We start from the raw sequence: 20,638 nt of genomic DNA on the forward strand, positions 1-20,638 counted from the left end.
TTTTACTATTCTCCGTCAATTCTGTCAGGGTTGGGGGTGGGAAGTGGGAACCAGATGCCTTTGTTTTCAGACCGTAAGGGCTATATGTGGGAAAATCATATTGAGACAGGAACTCTGCAGACGATACTCCTGCTTTATGTTCTGTTTGTGTACAGACATATACTGTATGTGATACTGCTCACATAGGTGTATTTGGTATGCCTCAAAACCATGTGCATACATGGGGCAATTTTTGTTTCTGGTATCCTTATGCAATCTTGAAAATGAAAGTTGTGAAGGTAACGGAGAGCACTTGTGATAGGTCTTCAAATTCTTTCTCATAACCATATTTTTACATCTTCCAATAAGAGCTAGCCAAGACTATTTTCTCCAAGCTGATTGCCTGGTGCTGCCTATGTCAGTGATATTTAAAATGCTGTGGACAATTCTGATTTTGAAGACAAAAGTTTATTGCTATCATTATTTCTTCTTAGGTAGCAAAGACTCCAGTGGGAGTAATACACATGAAAGGTTGTTATAAAAAGCTTCTCTCTGCTAAACACTGAAACTTTTTCACATTTGTAAAAAATGTCCAGACTTGTTTGTTAGGAAATCTGCTTTTTCTTGGAAATTAGTCTTGGTTCTACTAGACTCTCTGTGGGGTCTTTATTCATTAGTAAAAAAGTGTTTTTTTTTTTAATTGCCTTAAGAAAATAGAACATCAAAGGAATGAATTAGGCTGCAGGAGGCATGAAATGACTTTTCTTCTATACAGTGATGGAAATACATCTGCTGCTTGATTATTTTACTGCTTTAGCCCTCATCTAAGTAGCCCTGGAAATACTGTCTGCTGAGAACAAACGTCTTGCCCGGTCATCTATTTTCTGGTCATCTTCTAGGTTGGAAACACTTGCTCTAAGAGTTCTAATCCCTGACCTTTGACTTTTATTCAGTTTCTCCTTATTCTCAGACTTTCTGCCTATTGATATACTTACCTTCATGACATTTTACTTATGGACAATCCAAATGATAGGATTAGCTTTCTAAAATCTCACACCTTTACTGGTTAACAATAGTTTTATTGCTTTTATTATTATTTATTTATTTTTGACTGCTCCGGGTCTCTGTCGCTGCACACGGGGCTCTCTCTAGTTGTGGTGAGTGGGGGACTACGTTCTAGTTTCAGCGTTCAGGCTTCTCGTTGCGGTGAGCTCTCTTGTTGCAGAGAACGGACTCTGGGGTACCCTAGCTCAGCAGATGTGGCACCCGGGCTTGGTTGCTCTGGCATGCAGAATCTTCCCGGACCAGGGATCCAGCACACATCCCCCACATTGGCAGGTGTGTTCTTGACCACTGAGCCACAAGGGAAGTCCTACCACAGTTTTAAAATATATATATATTATTTATGCTTGTGATATAAGAAAAGCAGCCCGGATTGCTTGATTCCACAAATAAGGAAATTGAGGGTCAGAGGGGTTAAGTGGCTTAGCTAAGGTCATGCAATTAAGAAGTTGTAGAGCCAGAACTTGGAGCCAGGTTTGATGCTTCTGTTGTTAAACATTCTGTTGGCTCTCGGAGTTGCAGTTGTCCTTCACCATGGTATGTTTTGCTAGCAACATTTCCCTGTGTTCTTCTTTATCTTTTAGGTGATGATCTCTTAGAAGATGATGGGATTTTCAATATTTCAATATTTAATGAAGTTTGCTTGAAATTGAACAGGCATTCTAGGAAAGTTGGATCAGAACAAGTGTATCAAGTAAGAAGATCTCTTATGCTATTCTTAATAAATTGTGTCACTTAAAAATTTAGGTGCTCTCCAAGTGGGGATCCAGAGTATTTAAACACACTAATGGAATGAACTTCTAGACTGTTTAGTTTTTATTTCTAGAGATGGATGCAAGACAGCTGCAAGTGAGGGACTAAATTGAAGGAAGATATTATATTTAGTGATTTGCTATCATTTTCTCTGATATTTCACATATATTGTATTTTATTCAGAGAAGGCAATGGTAACCCACTCCAGTACTCTCGCCTGGAAAATCCCATGGGTGGAGGAGCCTGGTAGGCTGCAGTCCATGGGGTCGCTAAGAGTTGGACCTGACTGAGCAACTTCACTTTCACTTTTCACTTTCATGCATTGGAGAAGGAAGTGGCAACCCACTCCAGAGTTCTTGCCTTGAGAATCCCAGGGACGGGGGAGCCTGGTGGGGTGCCATCTATGGGGTCGCACAGAGTCGGACATGACTGAAGCGACTTAGCAGCAGTAGCAGCAGCATATTTTATTAATATTTTGGTATATTAGTTGCAGCTGGTTTTGTCAACAAATTCATACATGGATGTGGGTTTTTAAGAAACTTCTTGCAAGGCTGTTGGTTTTAATTTAACCTGAATTTATAAACATCACAAATCTGAAGTAAAATTGTGAGTATAATCAGGTAGGAACTGAGATTTGTTATTTTTGTGTCAGTTTCAGTTCAGTTCAGGCAAATTCTGCAAATTTGCCTCAGACTGATCTTCATTCTATCCTGTTGCGTTCACTCAATCCAAATTCTCATGCAGCATGACAGAGTTCCTAGTACTTGAAAAAGTAATATGTAAAAAAATAGTGACATTTGTATCTAATTTACCTTTTCTATTTATTGGGAAGAAAGAATACCTACACTTAGATGGCTTTATATTCAGAGAAAGTCTCCAGTTAGCTGCTTGGAACTTTTTAATTTTGTTCAGTTCAGTTCAGTTCAGTTGAGTCACTCAGTCATGTCCGACTCTTTGAGACCTATGGACTGCAGCATGCCAGGCCTCCCTGTCTATGACCAACTCCCAGAGCCCACTCAAACTCATGTCCATTGAGTTGGTGATGCCATCCAACCATCTCATCCTCTGTCGTCCCCTTCTCCTCCCACCCTCCATCCTTCCCAGCATCAGGGTCTTTTCAAACGAGTCAGTTCTTCGCATCAGGTGGCCAAAGTATTGGAGTTTCAGCTTCAGCATCAGTCCTTCCAATGAATATTCAGGACTGATTTCCTTTAGGATGGACTGATTGGATCTCCTTGCAGTCCAAGGGACTCTCAAGAGTCTTCTCCAACACCACAGTTCAAAAGCATCAATTCTTCGGTGCTCAGCTTTCTTTATAGTCCAACTCTCACATCCATACACTTTAGTGCCTAGCAAATCATCTAGCAGAGCGTAGACTAAGTATTAAATTAGAATTAATTCATCAACCATTTGCCAGAAGACTATCATGTGTTAGGACCTGGACTTTCTGATCCGGATTAATATAAGCATACATGTAAACAGACAAATGACAACGTGGTATAATGAGAGCTTTGATAAAAAGTAAATAAATGGAATAGGAGATGGTGTGTAAGTGTCTTATGTTCAGGTACAGTTTCCTTTTAACCAGACTCAGAAATGATGCCGAGTCACAGGCAGTAAGTAGGAATTCACCCGATGAAAGATGCTGGGCGAGGGGAAAGACGGACACTGTGGGCAAGTAGCGTAGCTGATTGGATGATCGAGAATGTGGCTTTTTGGAGGGACAGAGAAAACAGGGAGATGGGAAGAAATGAGACAAAAATCTGAGTAGTGGCCTCATCATCCTTGTATCCCGTACTTTTGAGCTTGGATCTTATTTTGATGTCTGTGTGGAGGCACTGGAGGATTTTAAACAGATGAGTGAAATATTCAAATTTTTATACTGGAAGGAACACCAGACCTAGAAATATATTCAGGTACCTAAGTAATTTAATATAAAATAAAGATGGTCTTTCAAATGAATACAGAAATAAATGGTTTGGAGACAATTGGTTAACACTTTGGTTAAGAGGATAAATGATTCTTACTTCATGGCCTACACTCAAATGATTAAAGAGTTCAATTTAAAAAATCGCTATTTTTTTTTAATATGTCAGACAAAGATTAAATAACATGTGAAATACTCTTAACGAATCCATTGGAAAGAAGTGAACATTCAAAAGGGGTTTTCAGAAGAGAATATACTTACTGCCAAAACACACATGAGCATGTGTTATGCCTCAAAAACCATGAGTTACCATAGTCTTTCTCTAAACTTGGAGTGAATCCTGTTACACACAGCTGTGGGCACTTAAATTGGCATGATTTTCCAGAGTGGTTACTTGTTAGGGTCTATCAATAAATTTTCAGACATGTACTATAATTTATTATGCAGACCTATACAGAAAGATTAAAGTATCCTCTGAAGCTTTATTTATAATAGGGGAAATTGAAAACAACTTAAATGTCCATTAATAGGGATTTGTTCAAATAAATAATCATACATTCATCGGATAGAACACTACACAGACTTGAAGTATCTTCTGCTTCCCCCTGGACAGCACTTGCTGCTGTGGACCAATATTCCCACTGAAATAGTCTCTTTATCTCTTTTGGTCTGAGCCCTCTCAGTCTCCTTTACAAGATCTCTCTTCTATCCCTTAAATTTGATTACTCCCAAGGTTGTGCCTTCCCTGTTCTCTTGTCATAATATACCTGTCTTTGGGTGTTTTACCCATTGTCTCGACTTCCGTGACCATCTCCATCTCCAAGACTCCTGAGTCAATTTAGTTAGGGCTACCGTCTAGTCAAGGCTATGGTTTTTCCAGTGGTCATGTATGGATGTGAGAGTTGGACTATAAAGAAAGCTGAGCGCCGAAGAATCAATGCTTTTGAACTGTGGTGTTGGAGGAGACTCTTGAGAGTCCCTTGGACTGCAAGGAGATCCAAACAGTCCATCCTAAAGGAGATCAGGCCTGGTGTTCATTGGAAGGACTGATGCTGAAGCTGAAACTCCAATACTTTGGCCACCTCATGTAAAGAGCTGACTCATTTGAAAAGACCCTGATGCTGGGAAAGACTGAAGGCAGGAAGAGAAGGGGATGACAGAGGATGAGATGGTTGGATGACATCACCGACTCAATCAATGGACGTGGGTTTGGGTGGACTCTGGGAGTTGGTGATGAACAGGGAGGCCTGGCGTGCTGCGGTTCATGGGGTCGCAAAGAGTCGGACACGACTGAGTGACTGAACTGAACCGAATCTGTTCTCTAAGCTCTGGGCCTTGTGCCCACCCCCTACAAGCTTCCTGTGCTCCCTTTAGCACTATGTCTTCATGTATGTGACTCTCTACCTGCAAAACCCTTCTCTCCCTCATTTTACCTGGCTAACTCCTGCTTGTCCTTCAGTGATCAGCTTGGTCATCTCCCTGGTGGGAGGTCTTCACTGACCTCTTCCCCCAAATGCCGTCCCTTCTTTGAATTGTTTTTCCTATCCCGACTTTTCACATCCCCAATTCACATGGGGATTAATGCTAATTTCCCCTTCAGTCCACAATTAAGATGAGGGAGCCTTCCCTGATCCCTAAGGAGGAAGGTCAGGTGACCCTCCTAGATATTCCTCCAGCCTCATGTGTTGTAACACTTATTCCTGGGTATTTTATTTGCCTGGATACTTACCTGTGAGTTCCTTGAGGTTGGGACCTGTATCTTATTTACTGTTGTATACCCAACACTATACTCTGGCTGGCAAGTAACAGGCACTCTATCCATTTATAGGAATATTTAATGATAGACAAAAACTTTATAATATGCTGTTAAGTAAAAGGACTATATTATAAAATTATTCAAACTGTGTGATTTCAAGTTTGTTAATTAGAAAGTAATTTTTGTTTATAGACTGAAATACAGGTAGTTTAGAATGAGACAGACTTTGTAGAAATGCAGCCTCCATAGTTGTGAGGTTTTTCTCCAGCAGATGGCAGCAGTCTAAATGTAGACGTGGGTGAGGTCAAACATCTGCATGGACCGAGTGTTTTCAGTTTTCAAGACTGGGTGACGTTGAGAACAGATGGGTAAGGGTGTTCAGGGTGTCAGGCAAGGAGAACGGTAGACGTGATGTAACAGTGGGTTTTTTTGAGACAGGTGGGGAAGCTGAGGGTGGGGGTGTTAGAATATTGGTAGACAGTTATGAGTGAGGAATGGTACAGTTTTGAAGCTTCCTTGGTGGCTCAGAGGTTAAAGCGTCTGCCTGCAATGCAAGAGTCCTGGGTTCAATCCCTGGGTCAGGAAGATCCCCTGGAGAAGGAAATGGCAACCCACTCCAGTACTCTTGCCTGGAGAAGCCCATGGACGGAGGAGCCTGGTGGGCTACAGTCCATGGGGTCGCAAAGAGTCTGACACGGCTGAACAACTTCACTTTCTTTTCACTTTCTTTTGAGTGAGGAAATCTTGGTAGATTTCCTGAGAGCAATCAGAGTGGGAGCAAGTGGTCCAGAAGAATAGGGGATTGGGAGATCCTGGTGGAGCAGCTCAGAGGAGGACACGGTCTAGGATGTGGCCGTGGATATGGGTAGCTCAGGTGGAGTGGAGGAACTTCACAGTAGTGAACTCAAGGCACTCTGAGACCAAGTTTTGACAGCTTATCTATATAAGGACTTTCATGTTACCCAAGAGAATGCTAGGAATTGGGGGAGAGAGGAATCTCTCAATGAGCCAGGTATCAGAGTCAGGTAGAAGAATGACTGTGATGAAGAAGGGTAGAGGATGGAAGAGTCAGTGACACCAGCATCAAAGGAAACTCTAAAAACATGTACATCCAGCTAAAGCACCAGATGATCATATGATCTGGGACTTTTACATGTTTTTTTTCTTTATAAGCCCCTGTATTATATACATCTTGAATTGGTGGTGGCTAGAGTATTATTGGGTTAACACTGTGTGTGATGTCTGCTTGTACTGAAAACTCTTTTCCAGAGCTCTAATAGGCAGGCTCAAGTGAAGTACCGTGGCTCAGTTGCTCAGTTATGCATTCCAAAGGCAGATGATTTGGGGTAGTCCTCATAAAAGTGTAAAATGTCTGTTCTAGAGACTTGTCTATGGATTCCTTATGAATGAAAAGAAAAGGATTTTGCCCAGTAACTCTAGTGCAATCTCCTTCACCTGGGTAGGCTCAAGGGATTACTGTAGACTAGCTTGACATTTGGTTCATCAGAGATGTAGTTATGCATTTTAAGTTTAGTCTTATAGCTGGTTGTGGGGGAGGTTGCATAGGCTACGTGGGGTAGCTTTGTAAAGTTGTCACCCCGTTTAGCTTGCTATTGTATTAAAAATAATTCTATGTGGGTGAAGATAAGTAGAAGGAAGCGGCTTGCTTTCTTTCATTTTGCTTGTAGTATAGGTATCTGCAAGCCAAACAAATTTAATACATCCCTTTCTTTTAATCTCATGACAGTTTAAAGTTCTAGGTCGAAGGCGGTATCTGAATAATTTTTATCATGCGACTTCGTTTAACTTCACAACGAGGGAACAGACGGCAGTGGTGTGTTTAGATCTGTATCCAGCAACTGACTACACAGTGAACGTCACCCTCCTGGGATCTCCGGAGTGGCCGTCAGTGCAAACAACAGTGACCACCGCACCAGCAGGTAGGTGGGGATGTCTTTCTGTTTGGTGTCTTAAGACAACAAGTTAAATGTGTGTGTTGAACTACACGACATGGGGGAGCATAAAGAATGCTAGTCTGGGAGGCAAGAGACCTGGGTTCTTGGTCTAACAAACTGACAGTTTTATCTGGGGTGGAAGGTCTGTGAATCTTCCCTCCCCACAGGGCTGCTGGCTCAGAGAGGGTACAGACCAGGAGCTGAATGGAATCTCGAGGAGTGATGGATCGAACAATGTGTAAGGCTTTCTATCTTTCACCTCAAATTTAAGACAGCTGAACCCTAAAGGTAGACATTATGGGCAACTAGAACCAGCTTCCAGGAGTTCGGAAGTGTGAGCTCCACTGTGTCAGGCATTGGGGGGACAAAGAGGCCACCTGACTGGGTCTTGTACAAGCACATTAACCCGAAGCAGAAAACAGTGACCTAAAGCAGATCAGGCTCCTTCCCCTGTGGCTCGTGTTGTTGTTGTTTAGCCGCTCAGTCGTGTCCAACTTTGCAACCCCATGGACTGAAGCCAGGCTTCCCTATCCTTCACTAGCTCCTGGAGTTTGCTCAAACTCGTGTCCATTGAGTCCGTGATGCCATCCATCTATCTCATCCTCTGTTGCCCCCTTTTCCTCCTGCCTTCAGTCTTTCCCAGAATCAGAATCTTTTCCAGTGAGTCGACTCTTCACATCAGGTGGCCAAAGTATTGGAGCTTCAGCTTCAGCATCTATCCTTCCAATAAATACTCAGGGTTGATAGCCTTTCCCAATAGAGGCGGCTGTTTCAACTCCACAGCTCCCTCTAGTGGCGAGAGATGCTGTTGTCGCTACAATTAATTTCTTTTATTGCCGTGCTTCAGGGCATTCAGCATCTTAGTTCCCTGACCAGGGATCAAACCTGCAGCCACTGCATTGGAAGCGCCGAGTCTTAACCACTGGCCTGCCAGGGAAGTCCTTCTACAATTAATTTCTTTTTTTCTTTTGTCAGTAGGGTTTAAGGGACAAACTTATGGACAGCCAGGCAGAGAGGCTGCCCCCTTTGAAGGAACACAGTAGAATAAGATAGGTCTTGCTCCTACCTTCCTGAGGCCTTTATCCTGTTCACCCACTGATCTTTGCGGGTCGGGAGTGAACACTTTGATCTTTGTACTTGGAAGGCTCTGAAATATGATAGACACAAGTGGGGGCCATGCAGTTAACGGGAGAATGAAAATTCACGATTTTATTTTCCATCTCAGATTATGCTTGGTATCAACAGACGTTGCACGATGAATACCTCCTCACAGCATAAACCTAGCCCCCACATCCATTTCCAGCTACAGAATAATGCTCACAATTTGAATATACATTTCCTCCAACTGTTAAATCCTCAGTGGAATAAAAGTCTGAAATTAACACCTACCTCTCCTTGTAAATTAATGTGTAAAGGCGCTCGAGTCCCAGGTTCTTTCCTCCCCAGTGTTTTCTCTGCAAAGTCTGTCAGAGTGGCCTGCTTGTGATGGAGAGTGTGTTCTAGCTGTTACATCCTGGAAATCTGGCTTTTTGAAATAGACGTTACTTCTTGGTGGAGGTGGTGCTCAATCGCTCAGTCGGGCCCAACTCTTTGCAGCCCCATGAACATTACCCCGCCAGGTTTCTCTGTCCATGGGATTCTCCAGGCAGGAACACTGGAGCGGGCTGCCATTTCCTCCTCCAGGGGGTCTTCCCAACCCGGGGACTGAACCTGCATCTGTTGATCTCCTGCATTGGCAGGAGGATCCTTTATCACCGAGTCACCTGGAAAGCCTATGTTACTTCTAAGGTACCTCCGAAGTTGAAGTAGTCTTGAATTATCCCAAGTTTCATCTTTCCATTTCTCAGCATGAGTCCCAGAGTTACAGAACGTCGAAAAGCAAAATTATGTCACAGCCTGTACAACACCGTGAGTGTACTAAATATCATTGAATTTTATACATTAAAGTGGTAATTTTATGTTGTGTGAATGTCAGTGAGAAAATCCCAATGGATTAGACACTGTTGTCTTGCTCCTGGGCCTCAGTTACCTTCTGCGTGATTCGTTATGTGACATAATGCAAGTGAAATGTTTAAAACAGTTCCTGGTACATAGTAATGATGATGACAACACTGCTAGCTTTATTTACTCATTTGTTTAAATTAATTTTTATTGGAATATAGTTGCTTTACAATGCCGTGTTAGTTTCTACTGTGTAGTGAAGTGAATCAGCCATCCGTATACACAGATCCCCTGTTTCTTGGATCTCCTTCCCATTTAGGTCACCACAGAGCATTGAGCTGAGTTCCCTGAGCTGTATGATAGATTCTTGTCAGTTGTCTATTTTATACACAGTATCAGCTCTAACTTTGTTTTTTGAGCCCTGAAGATGTCCAGCCACTGTTCAAAGTGCCATCCTTGAGTCAACCCAAACCTACCCAACCTTCTGAGGAAGGCATTGCTATTATTCCCCTTTTACAGATAAGGACCATGAGGCGCAGAGAAGTTAAGCAACTCGCCCAAGATCACAAAACTCGTGAGAGGTACAGGTGGGATTTGAACACAGTCTGTCTCCAGGGCCCTCATTTTTAATCAGTGCATCTACTGCTTTTTACTAAATATTAGTGCTCGAAAAAAAAAAAAAAATTTTGTTCCTAGAACCTAGCGCATGTTAGTCCAGACCCACTTTGCTTTTGTCAGCCCTGGACCATGAGCAGAAACTTCAAATGCCATGGGTGTGTAAATGCATTCATTTAATAAATGTTCATTTCTTATCTATTGTATGTCAGGCAGCTTCTGATAGCTGACAATGTAGCAACAATAAAATAGTCTCAGCTGTCACGGGGTTGGAGTCAGGAGGTTGGAGAGGAGACAGATAAACAAGTAAGGAAATATATCATATATTAGGTGGGGCTAAGCAGTAAGATGAAGAGTAAAATTTGGCATAGGGACTGGCAGTTGATGGTCAGGGAGGGCCCCTATTGTAAAGAGACATTTAAGTACAGGTTTGAAGGGAGTGAGGGAACACCATGTGACAGGCATGTCCTTGGCGTGTTCTGGGAACATCCGGGAAGCCAGCATGGCTGGAGCAGAGTGAGTTGGAGAAAGTGGTAGGAGATGTGGTCTCTAGCTTGAGTATAATGAGGGGGTCACGCCGCCAAGTTTGGAAAGTGAGACTGTGGTTATCTCCTCCTTTGCAAGGTGGACCCCAGATTATCCATAGTGAGTATAATCTATCATGTGAGGTGTCAGCCTCTATAGGTCACTACACCATCTGAAGTCCACCCACCGTGAATTTCAACTTAATTTGGGAAATCTCTTTTCATAAAGTTACTTGGATTCCGTCTGACCTTAGGCTGCTCATCTGTTGTAGGGGGAGGAAATCTACTCTCTCTGAACATCTTGGAACTTTGCCCGTGGTGGCTCCGGGTCTTTCTCGTTGTCTATCCCATGTACTTAGAACCTTGTATTTTCATTTCTCCTTCAGGCCCTGTTTCTCCCACCCTCCACCGTTGCTAAAGATCTTGATCTGTGTAGTGAAAGAGCCTCCTTTCTCTGTGAGCAGGACATCCTATACCTATACTAGGAAACTCTTCAAGTGAAATGCATTGTCTTAAATAGAAATGGACTCACTGACATGCAAAATAAACTTCTGGTTGCCAGAAAGGGGGATAGCAGGCAGCGCTTGTTGTTTAGTCGCTAAGTCGTGTCTGACTCTTGCAACCACAGTGACCGTAGCCTGCCAGACTTCTCTGTCCATTAGATCCTGCAGTGGGTTGCCATTTCCTTCTCCAGGGGATCTTCCTGACCCGAGCATTGAACCTGCGTCTCCGGCATTGGCAGGTAGATCCTTTACCATTGAGCCATCTGGGAGGCTCCAGTGGGGTCAGGGGGCAGAGATAAATGAAGAATTTGGCATTAATGTATACATGCTACTGTATATAAGGTCAGGCTTCCCTGTTGGCTCAGGTAAATCTAGAATCTTTACCTAGAATCAGGTAAAGATTCTAGGTAAAGAATCTGCTTGCCAGTTGGGAGATGCAGGAGACTGGGATTCAGTCTCTGGTTTGGGAAGATCCCCTGGAGAAGGAAATGGCACTGTAGTGTCCCATGAACAGAGGGACCTCGCAGGCTACAGTCCATAGGGTCGCTAAAGTCAGACACAACTTGGCCACTAAACAACAACAACAACATATATAAGGTAGGGAAACAAGGACCTACTGTATAGCACAGAGAACTCTATTCAATATCTTATAATAATGTTTAATGGAAAAGAATCTGAAAAGTATATATATATGTGTGTGTGTGTGTGTGTGTGTGTGTGTGTGTGTGTGTGTATACTGGAGAAGGAAATGGCAACCCACTCCTGTATTCTTGCCTAGAGAAGCCCATGGACAGATGGGTTGCAGTCGATGGGGTCTCAAAGAGTTGGACATGACTGAGCAACGAACATATATATGTATATATAAATTATATGCTTGAATCACTTTGCTATACACTTGAAACTAACACAACATTGTAAATTAACTAACTATACTTCTATATACAGAAAGGAGGGTGCATGTCAAATGGGGAGAAAAGTACTGCAATAAACTCATAAAAAAAAAAAAAAGAAAGAAATGTATTGTCTTGCAACACAGTCCCAACTTCCTGCTCTTTTCTCTGAATTTCTTTGTCCCCAGAAAGCTCCCAAGAATTGTTCTAATCCAAATGACTTCTTATTATTGAATGCCTTGCTTCTGAGTCCTGCTTCCTGGTTAAGAGGTTTCCTTTGTCTTTCCTGGAAAATTACCCTCCTCTGATCCCCGAGCTGCTGTTGAGTTTCTGGAACTTGTGCTTTCATTGATCAGGTGTGGTCCAGGAAGTCCCCTAGGTTAATGAATTTTCACCCAAACCCCACCTTTCCTTAGAACTGAATTTCTAAGACTTGAACTGCCCGTGTTTCTTTGACGGGAACTGAAGCACTCCTTCCCACCACCCTTTGCTTTACTGCATTGGGAGGGATAATCCTCCAGTGTTCTAGGGCCTCCTAAGTGTTCCATTCTGCTCCATCAGGCTAGCTGAGTGGTAGGCTTTCCACCTTCCATGCCAGCTGTTTCTATTACTTCTTCTTCCCCATGCCTGGCTCGTACCTTTTGCTATAGATTAGTACTTACCTTCTCTATATTTGCTTTTTGTTTTCGTCCATAGATTTTTGTTCTCCTAACATATAACTTTGGATTCTGCCTGTGAGGTCTTCATAGAGCAAGAATGATGACTTGCTTCAGTCCGTGTTCAAATAAATTCTTCCCCCTTCCCTTTTGTTAGGAGGTATTTATTTCTGTTCAGTTCAGTCTGTGACCTTAGCCTGGGCCTGATCAAGGGTCAGGCAACCTGAATCCTCCTTACGTTTCTGCTTTTCTATTCTTTCTTTTCAAGTTTTAAATCAGTGTATTTTCCTGGGTAGACTTCCTCATAGTCTGTGCCATACCTGCTGTTTCAGCTGTAAGAACAATGTCACCTTGAAACTCACTTAATGATGCCTGAAGAATTCTACACTGATCTTTCTAGTCTTTCTCTTCTTAAATATGTCACATTTTCTGTAGCTACATAGTACCACAACTCCAGTTATTGAAAAGTTCTCTATTAGTGCTTACACTGGTTTACCTATTTACAACTGTCAGAGGACCCTTCTTGATAGAATAATACTTAATTCTGATCCCACCTTTCGGGGGATCATTTTGTTTTTTTTCTCCAGAATAGCCCCTTTATTCTTCTCTTTGATGATTTTCAGCCATTTCCATGACCTAGTGAGTATCTCTACCTTTTCTAGTCTCTGTAGAGCAGTTACATTTGGATATATCTCCTTTTCCTTATTGTAGTTTTCTAGCTGGGCTAATAACATTGTACAGGAGGCGGTGATCAAAACCATCCCCAAGAAGAAGAAATTCAAAAAGACAAAATGGCTGTCTGAGGAGGCTTTGCAAATAGCTGAGAAAAGAAGAGAAGCAAAAAGCAAAGGAGAAAAGGAAACATATACTCATCTGAATGCAGAGTTCCAAAGAATAGCAAGGAGAGCTAAGAAAGCCTTCCTCAGTGATCAATGCAAAGAAATAGAGGAAAGTAATAGAATGGGAAAGACTAGAGATCTCTTCAAGAAAATTAGATATACCAAGGGAACATTTCATCCAAAGATGGGCACAATAAAGGACAGAAATGGTATGGACCCAATAGAAGCAGACGATATTAAGAAGAGGTGGTAAGAATACACAGAAGAACTACACAAAAAAGATCTTCATGACCCAGATAACCATGATGGTGTGATCACTGGACTAGAGCCAGACATCCTGGAATGTGAAGTCAAGTGGGCCTTAGGAAGCATCACTATGAACAAAGCTAGTGGAGGTGATGGAATTCCAAATGAGCTATTTCAAATCCTGAAAGATGATGCTGTGAAAGTGCTGCACTCAACATGCCAGCAAATTTGGGAAACTCAGCAGTGGCCACAGGACTGGAAAAGGTCAGTTTTCATTCCAATCCCAAAGAAAGGCAATGCCAAAGAATGCTCAAACTACCACACAATTGCACTCATCTCACACACTAGCAAAGTAATGCTCAAAATTCTCCAAGCCAGGCTTCAACAGTACGTGAACCATGAACTTCTAGATGTTCAAGTTGGATTTAGAAAAGGCAGAGGAACCAGGTATCAAATTGCCAACATTCATTGGATCATCAAAAAAGCAAGAGAATTCCAGAAAAACATCTACTTCTGCTTTATTGACTATGCCAAAACCTTTGACTATGTGGATCACAAGAAACTGGAAAATTCTGAAAGAGATGGGACTACCAGACTACCTTACCTGTCTCCTGAGAAATCTGTATGCAGGTCAAGGGGCAACACTTAGAACTGGACATGGAACAACAGACTGGTTCCAAATCGAGAAAGGAGTACATCAAGGTTATATATTGTCACCTTGCTTATTTAATTTATATGCAGAGTAATCATATGAAATGCTGGGTTGGATGAAGCACAAGCTAGAATCAAGATTACTGGGAGAAATATCAATAACCTCAGATATGCAGATGACACCACCCTTATGACAGAAAGTGAAGAAGAACTAAAAAGCCTCTTCATGAAAGTAAAAGAGGAGAGTGAAAAAGTTGGCTTGAAACTCAACATTCAGAAAACGAAGATCATGGCATCTGGTTCCCTCACTTCATGGCAAATAGATGGGGAAACAATGGAAACAGTGACAGACTATTTTTCTGGGCTCCAAAATCACTGCAGATGGTGACTGCAGCCATGAAATTAAAAGACACTTGCTCCTTGGAAGAAAAGACCAACCTAGACAGCATATTAAAAAGCAGAGACATTACTTTGCCGACAAAGGCCTGTTTAGTTAAAGCTATGGTTTTTCCAGTAGTCATGTATGGATGTGAGAGTTGGACTATAAAGAAAGCTGAGCACCAAAAAATTGATGCTTTTGAACTGTGGTGTTGGAGAAGACCCTTGGACTTCAAGGAGATTCAACCAGTCCATCCTAAAGGAAATCAGTCTTGAATATTCATTGGAAGAACTGATACTGGAGCTGAAACTTCAATACTTTGGCCACCTGATGGGAAGAACTGATTCATCGGAAAAGACCTTGATGCTGGGAAGGATTGAGGGTGGGAGGAGAAGGGGACGACAGAGGATGAGATGGTTGAATGGCATCACTGACTCGATGGACATGAGTTTGAGCAAGCTCCAGGAGTTGGTGATGGACAGGGAAGCTTGGTGTGCTACATGCAGTCCATGGGGTAACAATTGCAGTGGGACATGACTGAGCGACTGAACTGAACCAAATATGATTTCAAGTTTTCTTCTCCTCCTTCACTTTATTCCATTTTCTCCCTGAATTGTCCCATTTGCAAGATCAAATCCTCTTCTGTAAACTGATTTCATTCCTTTTTCAGAGCTTGAGCAAATCTCATCTTTAGAAAGAAAGGGTTCTAGCCAATACCTTTTATGACTTTTTCTCAGCAGTTGAGTTTGTAATAATCGCACTGGATTTTATCCCCTTTTCAACTAAGAAGAATCCGTGCTCTCGAATCCCCAGGCTGTTGTTGTTCAGTTGCTAAGTCGTGTCCGACTCCTTGTGACCGCATGGACTGCAGGGGTCCAATGCAGTCCTCCAGGCTGCATGTCTGGAGGCCTCCCTGTCCCTTACTGTTTCCCAGAGTTTGCCAAAATTCATGTCCATTGAATTGGTGATGCCATCCAACCATCTCATCCTCTGTTGCCCTCTTCTTCTTCTGCCTTCAGTCTTTCCCAGCTCCGGGTCTTTCTCAGTGAGTTGGTTCTTTGCATCATGTGGCCAAAGCATTGGAGCTTCAGCTTCAGCATCAGTCCTTTCAACAAGTAGGATTGGAAGGACTGATACTTTAGGATTAACTGGTTTGGTCTTCTCAATCTGGGGCTCTGTAAAACAATCCAGAGCAATTTGAGAGCCTCTGGTGTTGGGGTGACTCCTGAGCCTATAGACAAACCAAGGGTTCAGTCTTTTATCAGATCTCTTCATTCTGAACAAGATAAAGAGAGACAGAATTTGGGGCAGCTGATCTCCTGTTGTCTGCTAGTGTCTGGCTCCCCAGGTGCTCTCTAAAATCCATCAGAATCTCCCACTAATGCTCTTTTTGTGTTTCACAAACTTCAGCTAGCACAAGAATCACCTGGGAGCTTATTAAAGCATAGGTTCCTGAACTCCATCCTAGAGCTTCTGACTCAGCAGGCCTGGAGTGCGGACCTCAAAATTTCATTTCTAGTAAGTTTCCAGGCCTTGCTGATGCTGCCAGTCCAGATTTTAAGCAGCACTGCTCTAACCACACAAGCTACTTAGCCACTTCTGGGCAAATTAAAACCTTTACTTAGAAGAAAAGACATGATAAACAGAAAGACTTAAAAAAAAAAAAAGTGGTAGCCAAAATAATTCAAAGGGCTCATGCCTAAGAAACTTGCACATTTTGTCTGATTGGTGAAGTTTTCCTGGTTATTGAATATCTATCCATACCTCATCTAATTTTTTTTTTTTTTTTTAACGTGGCTACACCAAGTCTTAGTTGTGGTGCATGGGCTCTAGTTCCCTGGTCAGGGATGGAACCCAGGCCCCCTGCACCGGGAGCACAGTCTTAACCACTGGACCACCAGGGAAGTCTCAGTGCTTGATCTGTTCTTGCAGTTCTAGGTATAGAGACCAAGAGCCTCCATCTTTCCCAGTGATGCTCTGCACCCTGGTGGTGGCTCTTGTCTTTATATAACCCCAGCGTATTCACATGTTGCAGGTGAAAGAGCATGAATCCTACCTACCCCACTTCTGCAGACTGACACATGGGAAGTAAAGCATCGACTTTATTTGCCTGAGCAAGTTCCCAGGAATTACCCCAACACAGTTCTAGTGAGAGTGATACTGGAGAATGAAGCTTAGATATGTGTGGCCAAACGGGGTTTCCTACTGTCTTTCCCCTGGAAGTTTGGGTAGTTGGGTCTGCCCAGGGCACCTTGCCTGGCTCACCCACCCAGTCTCAGGCTGACGATCCGAGGAGAAGGAGTGGGCAGAGACCGGTTACTCACTTCTCGGAGACGAGATACACATGTCCCTTGCGCCTGAGCCTAGGCAGGTCCCAGACAGCAAGGATCTGCTTCTTTGGGCAGTCACCTATGACATATGAACTCCACCCACTAGGAAATGTGACTGAAGGAATAGGAGCCTTCCTCTCACCTGTCAGATTACATATTTACTGTTCATTCCTTGAGGATTAGTGAGTAGGGAGTGGAGAGAGGCCAAAATTGTTCTTTCTTTTGTAAAAATCAGGAGACAGGTAACTAGCAAGCTTTAAAACACATGGCCTCTGGAATGTTAGAGAGTTGATTGGGAAAGGTCCATTCTAGTTCTAGGAGTGTATGTTAGGAAAGTAACTCTAAGTTCCTCCAAATTCATATATTTCAACATCCAAATTTCTTGATTGATTTCTTTACCATTGTTATTTCATTTATCTATTCAATTCTGTGTTCTCATTGATATATACAACTTATTCATAGAGTAAAAGTTTATTATTGGTGTCAACTTATTTGTGTCAAATACTTCTCCTGTTTTATCATTTTTTAAAATTTTGTTTATGATGTCTTTGATGTATAAAGGTTTGAGGTTTCTATGCAGTCCAATCTATTGATCTTTCCTTTGTGATGTATTGCATTAATGTTAAATATAGATTTTTTTTCAAACAAAAGTTTTTATTTATAGCCCATCTTTTTTTTCTAGGACTGTAAGTGACCTGTATCATGGGGACAGTATTAGTTGCTCAGTTGTGTCCGACTCTTTGTGACCCCATGGACTGTAGCCCACCAGGCTCCTCAGTCGGTGGGATTAACCTGGTGAGAATACTGGAGTGGGTTGCCATTTTCTCCTCCAGCAGATCTTCCCGACCCAGGGATAGTACCTGGGTCTCCCACATTGCAGGCAGATTCTTTACCATCTGAGCCACAGGAAAGCTAAGTGACCTGCATGGGTATATAAAATAAGGATGTAACCTGAAGAAGAATGTAAAGCAAAGTCAGAGACCTAAAAAAGATGTCAGAAGAAGGCTAAGAATGATTCATATCCTTGTAATCTATTTACTTTTTCATCAGTGGCTCGCACATTTAGGTTTAAGTTTTCAACCCCTTCCAGTCAGAAAGGGAGCCATCACATGACTTATTACAACAAGGTTACAACAAATGGTGTTTTTGGAAAGAAGTAAAGTTATTTTCAACATATAGAAATTTCTGGGGGGTTTCATAAGTAATCCAGTGTTTGAGCAGCATTTTATGAGGATTTTATGATGCTGTTTCTTATATTGGCCCTCAACATGGCTCACTGTATTTTAGAAAAGCGCAATTCATTGTGGAGTGGGCAAGGAAAGGTGCCTTAGAAATGCCTGTGGTCTGCTGATCTGACTTGATTCAAGGGTATGATTAGATTATTTGGAGGAATGAACTGGAGTCCATGTTTTTCAGGAAATGTTTCCTAAATATTGCTGCTTAATAAATGATGGGGCCCATGTGTTCAGATGATTCTGTCTCATCCATCCCTAGGAAACAGTTGATCTGTGTTGCCAGTTGAATTACAAGGATCTGTGCCCAAAAAGAAGGCTGCCTGCCTCCGTTATGGGGCTAAGCCGAGTCTAGGGAGCTAAGCTAAGGGAAATGTACAGATCTGCCCTCCATGGTTGAATCTCAGTTCCTGTCCTTACAATGTGATCACATACTTTTAGCCTGAAAATCTCATGGTGGTTGTAACTAGATACCAAATTTGTCTTAGGAAAAATTTCAACAAAATAATGAACTCTCAACTTTGAACAACCGTTATATCCTTCTAAGACAAACTGTGAAATGTACATCAAGGACAACTAAAATGATACCCTATTTATAGAGTTATAGAAGGGCTATAAAAATAGTAACTGTGCTTTCCAGATAGTTGATTTCTAGCCATTTTTTTCTTGACAATATTTACCTCGAAAAACCAACTGTCTATTTAGGCTGCTCCTAATTAGAGGTTTTAAAACCGTATCATTTATGACTAAGAGAATGCTGGTTTCTCTGTTCTCTTTAGAAGAGGATTGCTTGCATTTAGTTACTTCTAAAATAGTGTTGGTAAATTTAAAAAAGTATCTAAAGAAGAAGAACATGCCACTTTTCCTCTATTCCCTGGTAGAATGCCTGACTGATGAAGTGGCTTACGATAGCAGGTTTTCTAACTGCATGCATTATTTGGGATCTCCTGGGACCTTATAAAACTTCCCTTGTAACTGATTGCTGTTCACAGAATTGAAGTCCAAACAAAAAATAGTAAAGACCGCAAATAATTTAACATGGTTTCTGATATTTTTCCACAGAATGATAAATATTGTAATAACATTTCTGGGTGGAAAAGGTATGTCTGAAGTCAGCCTGCGTCTCTTATAAGCCATAAGCCTGAGAAACTCATACTTGCCATTGGCCAAGCTAAAAATCAGCATATATTTTGCATGGAATAGCCAGTCTTCTGTAATATGCCAAAAATGGAGAGAGAAAATGATTGTTCTTTATAAGATAATGATATTGTAGATCCAGCTAGGTAGAACCATACTCAGAGGATAAATAAAGGTGAATAAGTTCTTTGGAATTGGAACTCATCACTAAATGGATTTTAAATGGCTCTAGATGCAATAGGTTCATCTCATTCTTTAGGGCCACCATATTCTAATCATATGTACAGACAAAGAGGTTCCAAGGCTCTCTCCTTGGCTGAAATCAGACAAAAGACCACTTACTTCTTAGTTTACCCTATCCATTAATACAATACAAAGGAAACCTAATTACTAGATGTTCTTTTTTCTTTTCATTTCCTTGTGACTTTTTAATTTGATATAATTTCAAATTTCTCTCTCGTGTTCTCTCTTTTGCTCCCCTTTTCCTGAAATAAATCCCACTTGGTCATAGTATATTATTTTTTTATATGGCATTATATTCTGTTTCTTACTTTTCTTTGAGTATTTTTGCACCAATATTCATAAGTGATGCCAATTTATAGTTTTCTCTCTTCTTCTGCACTATCCCCATCAGGTTTAGACATTAGTATTTTCCTTGTTTCATAAAAATAATTTGGAAAGTTTCCTTCATCATCACAATTTATGAAGCATTTGGATTACCTGTTCTCGGATGGTTTGGTAGAATTCCTTTGGGTAACAGTCTAGGCCTAGGGATTTTCTGTGTTAGTTCCTTGATAACGTTCTCAATATTTTTTTATGGAAATTGGTCTGTTTCAGCTTTTAATGTCTAGTGGAGCCCATTTTGGTAAACTGTATTAGGAATTACCCATTTTATCTGTTTTCAAAATTTATTTGCATAGTGGTCTGCAAAATTAATTTTTGGAATTTTCTTTTATTTCAAAGATTATTTCTCTTTTTTTACTTGATTTTTTCCTTCCTATTTTCTAGCTGATTAGTTAGCAGTTGTCTATTTCAATAAGTATTTTCAAAAAGTCAAGATTCTTTTTTTTATTAATTAGATCTGCTATTTGTGTCCACAATTAGGTCTACTCCACATCAGGGATTAGCAAAGTGTGGACCATGGGTCAAATCTGGCTGTCATCTGATTTCATAATAAAGTTTTATTGGAACACCGTCAAGTCGTTTATTTACATATTGTCTGTGGTTGCTTTTGTGCTACAAAGCAAGGATTGAGTAGTTTTA

General features: G+C 41.5%; 1 protein-coding gene across 3 annotated transcripts in view; it reads left to right on the plus strand.

Annotated features, from left to right (window-relative positions):
• Positions 1–20,638, plus strand: part of SUSD1 (sushi domain containing 1) — a 130,242-nt gene that overhangs the window by 68,255 nt on the left and 41,349 nt on the right. For all 3 annotated transcript variants that reach the window (XM_043927937.1, XM_043927936.1, XM_043927935.1), the window contains exons 9-10: positions 1,626–1,735; positions 7,225–7,417. In XM_043927937.1, the coding sequence (XP_043783872.1) occupies positions 1,626–1,735; positions 7,225–7,417 (303 nt within the window). The remainder of the gene's footprint in view (positions 1–1,625; positions 1,736–7,224; positions 7,418–20,638) is intronic.

Source organism: Cervus elaphus, chromosome 16 (genome assembly GCF_910594005.1).
Source record: "Cervus elaphus chromosome 16, mCerEla1.1, whole genome shotgun sequence".
NCBI lineage: Eukaryota > Metazoa > Chordata > Mammalia > Artiodactyla > Cervidae > Cervus > Cervus elaphus.